General features: G+C 42.4%; 1 protein-coding gene across 1 annotated transcript; it reads left to right on the top strand.

The window, feature by feature from the left end:
- Nucleotides 1-725: 725 nt before the first annotated feature.
- LOC135246493 (protein NLRC3-like) lies at nt 726-8,745 on the top strand (the record flags this gene model as incomplete). The annotated part of the gene is made up of 5 exons (XM_064319938.1): nt 726-747; nt 3,177-3,243; nt 3,943-4,006; nt 4,582-6,403; nt 8,553-8,745. Coding segments are annotated over 5 exons (2,153 nt in total), but the record flags the coding sequence as incomplete, so codon positions are not given.
- Between the last annotated feature and the right edge of the window lie 1,132 nt (nt 8,746-9,877).

Genomic DNA, 9,877 nt, shown 5'->3' with positions numbered 1-9,877 from the left:
AGGATGGGACTGCCCCCCCCAAGGCACTGCCACCCAAATTTTGGCTTACGTTTTTTTGTGTATTTACGGCTCCAATTTTTGGGTCAGAAACTTGTAAAACTGATCGGGGTTTTCAGGTGTCCTGGCCCAGGGGGGCTTTTTAAAAAAGAGTTACTCAGAGGAGCCCGGATGACGAGGAAACCAGGGCCCTTTGCGAGAAAGAGGTAAAAATGCATGAATCAGAGAGTTAGTGTGCTGTGAGTTAGAGCTGCAGTAAGAGGATGAGTTTAACTGGAAGCTCCATCTCCATATGCTGTGAGTTAGAGCTGCAGTAAGAGGATGAGTTTATCTGGAAGCTCTGTCTCCATGTGCTGTGAGTTAGAGCTGCAGTCAGAGTGTGAGTTTAACTGGAAGCTCTGTCTCCATGTGCTGTGAGTTAGAGCTGCAGTTAGAGTGTGAGTTTAAATGGAAGCTCTGTCTCCATGTGCTGTGAGTTAGAGCTGCAGTAAGAGGATGAGTTTAACTGGAAGCTCTGTCTCCATGTGCTGTGAGTTAGAGCTGCAGTAAGAGGATGAGTTTAACTGGAAGCTCTGTCTCCATGTGCTGTGAGTTAGAGCTGCAGTAAGAGGATGAGTTTAACTGGAAGCTCTGTCTCCATGTTGTTCACAGGTCCAGGTAGATGGCATGGGTCACCTGTACCAGCTGCTGTCTATGAAGAGTGACCGTTCAATGATCTCCAAATCAAGTGGAGTTTCACGGTGATCAAAGGTAATAACACGTTCATATTGCATTAGACTGCAGCAATGGATGAGTTTAACTGGAAGCTCTGTCTCCATGTGCTGTGAGTTAGAGCTGCAGTAAGAGATGAGTTTAACTGGAAGCTCTGTCTCCATGTGCTGTGAGTTAGAGCTGCAGTAAGAGGATGAGTTTAACTGGAAGCTCTGTCTCCATGTGCTGTGAGTTAGAGCTGCATAAGAGGATGAGTTTAACTGGAAGTCTGTCTCCATGTGCTGTGAGTTAGAGCTGCAGTAAGAGGATGAGTTTAACTGGAAGCTCTGTCTCCATGTGCTGTGAGTTAGAGCTGCAGTAAGAGGATGAGTTTAACTGGAAGCTCTGTCTCCATGTGCTGTGAGTTAGAGCTGCAGTAAGAGGATGAGTTTAACTGGAAGCTCTGTCTCCATGTGCTGTGAGTTAGAGCTGCAGTGAGGATGAGTTAATGGAAGCTCTGTCTCCATGTGCTTGAGTTGACTGCAGTCAGAGGATGATTAACTGGAAGCTCTGTCTCCATGTGCTGTGAGTTAGAGCTGCAGTAAGAGGATGAGTTTAACTGGAAGCTCTGTCTCCATGTTGCTGTGAGTTAAGGCGTCCAGGTAAGATCGTCAATGAGGTACCAAGAAGTTTAACTGGAAGCTCTGTCTCCTGTGCTGTGAGTTAGAGCTGCAGTAAGAGATGAGTTTCACTGGAAGTCTGTCTCCTGTGCTGTGAGTTAGAGCTGCAGTAAGAGGATGAGTTAACGGGAAGCTCTGTCTCCATGTGCTGTGAGTTAGACTGCAGAAGGGATGAGTTTAACTGGAAGCTCTGTCTCCATGTGCTGTGAGTTAGAGCTGCAGTAAGAGGATGAGTTTAACTGGAAGCTCTGTCTCCATGTGCTGTGAGTTAGAGCTGCAGTAAGAGGATGAGTTTAACTGGAAGCTCTGTCTCCATGTGCTGTGAGTTAGAGCTGCAGTAAGAGGATGAGTTTAACTGGAAGCTCTGTCTCCATGTGCTGTGAGTTAGAGCTGCAGTAAGAGGATGAGTTTAACTGGAAGCTCTGTCTCCATGTGCTTGAGTTAGGGCCAGGTAGAAGGCATGAGTTAACTGGAAGCTCTGTCTTCATGTATGTGAGTTAGATCTGCAGTAATGGATGAGTTTAACTGGAAGCTCTGTCTCCATGTGCTTGTGTTAGAGCTGCAGAAGAGGATGAGTTTAACTGGAAGCTCTGTCTCCATGTGCTGTGAGTTAGAGCTGCAGTCAGAGGATGAGTTTAACTGGAAGCTCTGTCTCCATGTGCTGTGAGTTAGAGCTGCAGTAAGAGGATGAGTTTAACTGGAAGCTCTGTCTCCATGTGCTGTGAGTTAGAGCTGCAGTAAGAGGATGAGTTTAACTGGAAGCTTGTCTCCATGTGCAGTGGTTAGAGCTAGAGTAGAGGATGAGTTTTAACTGAAGCTTCTGTCCTCCATCGATTGTCATTAAGGTGAGTAATGAACCGTTCATTGCATTGACTAGAAGGATGAGTTTAACTGGAAGCTCTGTCTCCATGTGCTGTGAGTTAGAGCTGCAGCAAGAGGATGAGTTTAACTGGAAGCTCTGTCTCCATGTGCTGTGAGTTAGAGCTGCAGTAAGAGGGATGAGTTTAACTGGAAGCTCTGTCTCCATGTGCTGTGAGTTAGACTGCAGTAAGAGGATGAGTTTAACTGGAAGCTCTGTCTCTCATGTGCTGATGAGTTTAGAGCTGCAGTAAGAGGATGAGTTTAACTGGAAGCTCTGTCCTCCATGTGCTGTGAGTTAGAGCTGCAGTAAGAGGATGAGTTTAACTGGAAGCTCTGTCTCCATGTCTTGGTTCAAGAGTCTGCAGAGAGGATAGTTTAACTGGATACTCTGTCCCAGTCTGTGAGTTAAGCTGCATAGAGTGATGATTTAACTGGAAGCTCTGTCTCATGTGCTGTGAGTTAGAGCTGCAGTAAGGGATGAGTTAACTGGAAGCTCTGTCTCATATGTGCAGTTAGAGCTGCAGAAGAGGATGAGTTTAACTGGAAGCTCTGTCTCCATGTCTGTGAGTTAGAGTTGCAATAAGAGGATGAGTTTTACTGGAAGCTCTGTCTCCATGTTTTGTTCACAGGGTCCAGGTAGATAGGGCTGGTCACCTGCACCCAGCTGTCTGTCTATAAGAGTGACTCAATGATCGTCCAATACTTTGGAGGTTCACGTGACAAGGTAAGAAACCGTTCATATTGCATAGACTGCAGCAGGATGAGTTTAACTGGAAGCTCTGTCTCATGTGCTGTGAGTTAGAGCTGCAGTAAGAGTGAGTTAACTGGAAGCTCTGTCTCCATGTTTTGTTCAAGTCAGTAGAGAGAGTTCACTGACCGCTGTTGTCTGTGAGGTTAAGCTGCAGTAAGAGGAATTACAGTAAACTTTGTCTCATGATTTGTTCACAGGATCCACTGCTCACAGGTGTCCAACCATATTGTAGAGAGGAGTTCAGAGAAACTGTTCTCAAAACAGGTATTATTTATATATTTTTTCTATTTTAATATTTGCTTGTGCGATTGTACTATACACTGCATTTCCTTTGAATATGATCGCTTGACAAAAATGAATTAGTAGCCTTTAATTGATAAGATTGAATATGTAATCAGGTTTTTTAATTTTGTAGAGTGCTACCTGGCCTTCCTGGGCTCACAGAAAGACGCAAAAAAATTTTTAGGACCCAAACACAATGGCAGAGTAAGACTCCAAACAGAGTGTTTGAAGCACACAGTTTATAGTCAGCATTTTCCACGTGTATTGCACTGAGAAACTGATTTATTCTCAGGGAACTCTTGATTCATCACAAGTGGTGTCTCTACAAAACCACACAATAAAATGTCCAGTGTTCATTCAACAGATTATGTTTCATCCCACTCTGGAATGTGGGACCAAATGTTATCTGTTAAGAGTTGAATTAACACTGGACATTAACTGGACATTTTCTGTGCATTAATCAGGGATAAAAGGTGCACTTCAAACTTGAGGCTTTGGACCTTCTGCATGTATTCTGTTTGAAAGTATCTGTCCCCGTTCTGGCCTTCCTATAAGAGAAAACATGAGACATATTGCAAGAATCTGATTGTTTCAATGGCTCTCATACAGCACACCTCTTCATGTGTTTATTTCACACTGATACAGCACACCTCTTCATGTGTTTATTTCACACTAATACAGCTGACCAGCAGCCCTGTGAAGCAGAAGGATCTCACTGACTCACTGGAGAGAGATGAGCAGCACAGTAAGAGTTTTCACTCATTGCTACTGTGTGTCCATTTGAATGCTGAAATGAGCTTAGCAATCAAATATAACAGAGTACAATGTTTTGATTTTTAGCATCTACACTTTCATAATAGTGTTTTACATCAACAGTCTTTCATATAGAAACCATCACACACTACATGTACACAACGGTGTTTAAATTAAAATACTGCATCCAGCAGTGATTATGGGGCAAGCAAATGCACATTAAATGCAGATTAAATGTCCCTGAAAGAGATTCAAATCTGGTCTGAGTTTTTATTCAGGATTAATGAGCACTGAGCATAAAAATTATAAGATGATTAAATTACTACATGACCCATGAAGACCATATTTACCACATCATACTATGAAAAATTAAGAAATTGAATGTGATAAAGGAATTGAATCCTTTTTCATTGTTTGATATGTTTTCATTTTGTGTGTAGAACACACTGTGAGAAGTGTGTAACACCTTAAGAGGTGTGTGTACCATTGTGACAATGGACTGCATATGTATTTTTTATTGTCTGTTCTGTTATTTTAAACATTGCTTCTCATATTTCGTCTCCTCAGATAAATCCATAGAAAGAGCGCAGCAGGCACTGAAAACTGCTCTGAAGAAGAAGTTTGAATGCATATTTGATGGTTTAGCAAAGCAGGGCAACCCAACCCTCCTCAATGAGATCTATACAGAGCTCTACATCACAGAGGGGGGAAGTGGGGGCGTTAATGATGAACATGAGGTCAGACAGATTGAGACAGCATCCAAGAGACAAACCACACAGGAGACTGCAATCCTCTGCAATGACATCTTTAAGCCTTTACCTGGACAAAAGAAACCAATCAGAACTGTGCTTACAAAGGGCATCGCTGGCATTGGGAAAACCGTCTCTGTGCAGAAGTTCATTCTGGACTGGGCAGAAGGAAAGGCCAATCAGGACATTGATTTCATCTTCACTCTTCCTTTCCGAGATCTGAATCTGAAAAAGGAGAGAGAATTCAGTCTGATGCAACTTCTGCAGCACTACTTTCCACAACTGAAAGAGATCAAAAGTATTGAAGATGATGATGTCAAAATTGTGTTCATCTTTGATGGTCTGGATGAGTGTCGACTTCCTCTAAATTTCCAAAGCAATAAGATCTGCTGTGATATAACAGAGTCATCATCAGTGGATGTGCTGCTGGCCAACCTCATTAAGGGGAATCTGCTTCCCTCTGCTCTCCTCTGGATCACCTCCCGACCAGCAGCAGCCAATCAGATCCCTCCTGAGTGCGTCCACCAGGTGACAGAGGTACGAGGATTCAATGACCCACAGAAGAAGAAGTACTTCAGGAAGAGAATCAGAGATCGGAACAAGGCCAGCAAAATTATCTCACACATAAAGTCATCCAGGAGTCTCTACATCATGTGTCACATACCAGTCTTCTGCTGGATTTCTGCTGCTGTTCTGGAGACAATGTTGGATAAAGTGAGTGGAGACCTGCCCAAAACTCTGACTGAAATGTACACACACTTCCTGCTCATTCAGACTAATGTGAAGAATGAGAAGTATCATGGCACCAATGAGACAACCCCAAAGAAAATGTCAGCATCAAATACAGAAATCATCCTGAAACTGGGGCAGCTGGCTTTACTACAGCTGGAAAGGGGCAATCTGATATTCTATGAAGAGGACCTGAGAGAGAGTGGCATTGATGTCAGTGAAGCTTCAGTGTACTCTGGGGTGTGCACAGAGATCTTTAAAGAGGAGTGTGGGTTGGGTGAGGAGAAGGTCTACTGCTTTGTGCATCTGAGCATTCAGGAGTATCTGGCTGCCTTGTTTGTGTTTCATTCATGTGTGAATGAGAACAGAAATGTACTCAGAGCAGAACAATCAAAACCTTGCAGATACAGAGTGCAGCTGTCTGAGTTACACCGGACTGCAGTGGATCAGGCCTTAGCGAGTAAGAATGGACACCTGGACCTTTTCCTCAGATTCCTTCTAGGCCTCTCTCTGGACTCCATTCATACTCTATTAGGAGGAATACTGACACAGACAGGAAGCAGATCACCTGTACCAGATCCACAGACAGGAAGCAGATCAGAGAGCATTGAGAAAACAGTATTGTACATAAAGGAGAGGATCAAAAAAGAATCTTCAGCAGAGAGGACCATAAATCTGTTCCACTGTCTCAATGAACTGAATGACAACTCTCTAGTGGAGGAAATCAAGAATTTCCAGAGATCAGGAAAACTCTCTAAAGAAAAGCTGGAACCACACCAATGTTCAGCCCTGGCCTTTGTGTTACTGATGTCAGAGGCGATCCAAGATGAGTTTGACTTGAAGACCTACAACACATCAAAGGCAGGACATCAGAGACTGGTACCAGTAGTCAGGAACTGCAGGAAGGCCATGTGAGTATTATGTAATTATTAAAGTAGATAATGTTTTTATAAACACTTCATAGTTAAAGTGAAAATAGAATACAATAAAATTGTCAAGCGAGTGAGAATTATGATTTTTGAGTCAAGCTATTTTAACAGATTGTGCCCTCATTTAATGAATACGGAAGTACCATCAAATGTAAAAAATGTATCCAACATGTAAAATGTATTTTTTAGATTTAATTTACATATTATCATTAAAGATACCAGTTATTAAATACATCATGAATTCCTTGTTAGGCAAACAAATGTGATGGATCAATAATGGTCCAAACATACAACTCGCAGATTTAAATGAAGAGAGGGTATAGTATGTTACAGTATTAAGATGAACATATTCCCCATCAAATAAAAAAATACAAGCTACACTTCCTTTACACAAAATTAGACAGACATGGAAAATAAATAACATACTTGTGAAAAAAATGAATGAAAGGTACCGCAGAACCACAGCTTGTCCATCCCACTGTGACCCAGGATGGTAAAATAAGCAGCTAAAGAATCAAGACCAGAGATCCAAGACTGTGATCAAAAAAGACCAAGGCACAGCTGAGAAGCAAGGCAAATGGCACAAGATCAAAGGCTCATTTTTGCTTTACAGGCCAACACTTTATTTCAATTTTTTTGTAATTTGTATTTTAACAAAGGAGCTTTGTCACAAAGCAGCTTTACAGAGAACCGGCCCCTAAAGAGTAAGCCTAGGGCAACAGTGGCAAGGAAAAACTCCCTGACTGATAACAGGAAGAAACCTTGAGCAGAACCGGACTCAGAGGGGGAACCCATCTGCCGTGGGCAGGCACCGGTTTGTTATGGAAAATAAACAGTGGCAGGAGGCGGGGTGCCCAGCTGGTCTAGCTGGTCTAGGGCTGGAGCTCCGGGCCAGGGGGCTGCTCAGCAAACTTGGGCTAGAGCTCCAGGCAGGTGCCCAGAGCCGAGGAAGACCAGAAAAAAAACACATTGTTAGGGGGTTCAAATGGTAGATTAGCAAGCAGAGCAGAAGAAACAGAGGTGCCCACGTGCGATAAGGAAAACCATGCAGAATAAGGCTATACCCCTCTTATATTGTTCATGAAGATGAGATATTTTTTCAAAATTATGATTAATGTAATGCTGGGTTTGATTTGGGAGAGGCAAGTGTGGTTATGAATGAAATGCTTGTGTTACTGTATTGTGAAATTAGGTCAGGCAGTAAATGCACCATGTTAGAAGGCCAGTAGTACCACCCTGGTCTCTGCTTTATTCTGGTGTAGGCTGACCCAGAATCCAATAGTGCCTGTAGACAGAGTGAAAACCGGAAGGTAGAGGAATTGTAGGATATAATGGGTGTCAGTGTGAGGTCTTCTCAGGGGACTGATAAAGTGCCTGTTTTTGAGGTAATTCTGTGGCTTATCTCAGGCTAAAGTCTGGCCTGTACAAGGTTCTGAAGTTTCCTAAAGCCTGGAAAAAGTTAAATGGTGTCTCCTTGGACAGCACCATCAAATGTATCACTATTCCAACAAAATGAACTCAAAGGGATCATTAACAATTTCCTACATAGCTTTGGTTTCACTATCTGGTTATATGTAACACCAGCAGAACAGATGCACTGCACTACATGGTTATATATAACCTCAGCAAAACAGACAGACTGCACTACAGTACCTGATTATATGTGAACAAATCACTTTTTTGCATTCTTGTTTCTAAAGTGAATCTGGCTTTTGTATTGTGCTGGCTGTGTGTTGGCTTGCAATACTGTGGGTAGTTAGTCACAGTTACCAGCATAAGTAAAGAAGCAGAGCCTAACTCACTATCCACTCAGAGATTTTATTTCTGAGTTATTTCTTGCATCTTCACTTTTGGTTGTATCTGTGCCAAATGCCAGGAGAAAGGGGGCCATTTGGGTAAGAATTTCATTTGTAGAACTGTCAGAGTTCTGTCCAACAGGACGTCTGATTCTCAGGCCTAAAGTGCTGCAGTTGGAGATTGTAGCAAAGAACTTCCTCAGAGCATCACAAACTTAAAATCCTCAATATCACTCTTCATCACTCAATGCGATTACTGTTACATTGCACATATCAGATTTTACAGTATATTGCACTATTTAATCATGTAATAATATATAAACCCTTCTTTGCAGACTGAACTACTGTGACCTCACAGAGAAGTCCTGTGAAATTGTGGCCTCAGCTCTTCAGTCATCAAACTCACCCCTGAGAGATCTGGACCTCAGCAACAATAACCTGGGAGATTCAGGAGTGAAGCTGCTCTGTGCTGGACTGATAAGTCCAAACTGTAAACTACAGAGACTGGGGTGAGTTGTGCTGTGTACTGTGTGACCTCAATTAAATTGAATTAGTGATTATGGATCTGTGCAGTGAAAAATAGGGTTGAACAGAGAGCTGAACCTGAAGAATCTCTTGTAGTTCACTTTGTTGATCCCCTTTAATCAAATAACCATGAGTCTACTTTTACTAAGTTTGAAGAAGTTAAGCATCTGAAGTCTTTCCTCAAAACTTTTATCTTTCATACCAGGAACCAGTTTGGTTTCCCTTATTTCAACCTTTTCCAGATCCTCTATATCTTTCTTGTAGTACAGTGCCCAGAACTGCACACAATTCTGTAAGTGTGGTCTGACAAAGGTAATGAAATAAGTATAACTTCCTTGGATTTACAGGGCTCCAGACTAACCTTTTACATTGGTTGCACTGGTGCACCTAACTTTTTCATTTAGGTGCACCAGCACATAATTTAGTTAGACCCGAAATTTTTCACCGTGCCTTTTGGCAGCATAATAATACATTTTAAGTGTTACCTTTTTGTCAGTTCCCATACACATTGGTCATTTCTTTGACCATTCACCCGAACAAATTATTTTCTCCGATTTAGAGACCCGCACCCGATCACACATTACCGCTATTTTTCATTATTTCGCAGCTGTTGCATATGACATACCCAGCACTTGACTCGTCATTCACTAAATCGCTCCCACACGGAACTTTTCTGCCCTTCCTTTTTTAATTTTCTCTCGGATCTTTTTTGCCTCCATTGCTGCTTAAGACAAATGGACGCCGCAATTGGCGCAACGAGAGTCTAGTCTGCTAATTCACGCCTGACGGAAAATGAAGCTTAAAATATGTTCACATTTTAGAGAATGTCATTAATATTTTCCTCATTAATGATGTATTATTTCACCCACCCACAGCCCATCCGCTATTAATCAGAATGTTAATTTTTATGACTCGGCCCACCCGATCCGCAGATTAACCGTGGTGCCCGCGGATATAACTGCGATCCGCGCATCACTAATACACACATGCCTTATTTTTTTCCCCACCCGCATTCAGCGAAGAAGAATATCAGGGTCAGAGCCAATCAGAGGCAGAGTAGGGGCGGGTCTTCGCAGAATGCGGGTGGGGAAAATAAAATAACGCTACACACACAGAGAGACAGACCTGCTAAATG

The sequence above is a fragment of the Anguilla rostrata genome, unplaced genomic scaffold (assembly GCF_018555375.3).
Source record: "Anguilla rostrata isolate EN2019 unplaced genomic scaffold, ASM1855537v3 scaf0398, whole genome shotgun sequence".
Taxonomy (NCBI): Eukaryota; Metazoa; Chordata; class Actinopteri; order Anguilliformes; family Anguillidae; genus Anguilla; species Anguilla rostrata.
Note: the sequence above shows the minus strand (reverse complement) of the source record. Positions and strands in the feature narration are given on the sequence as shown.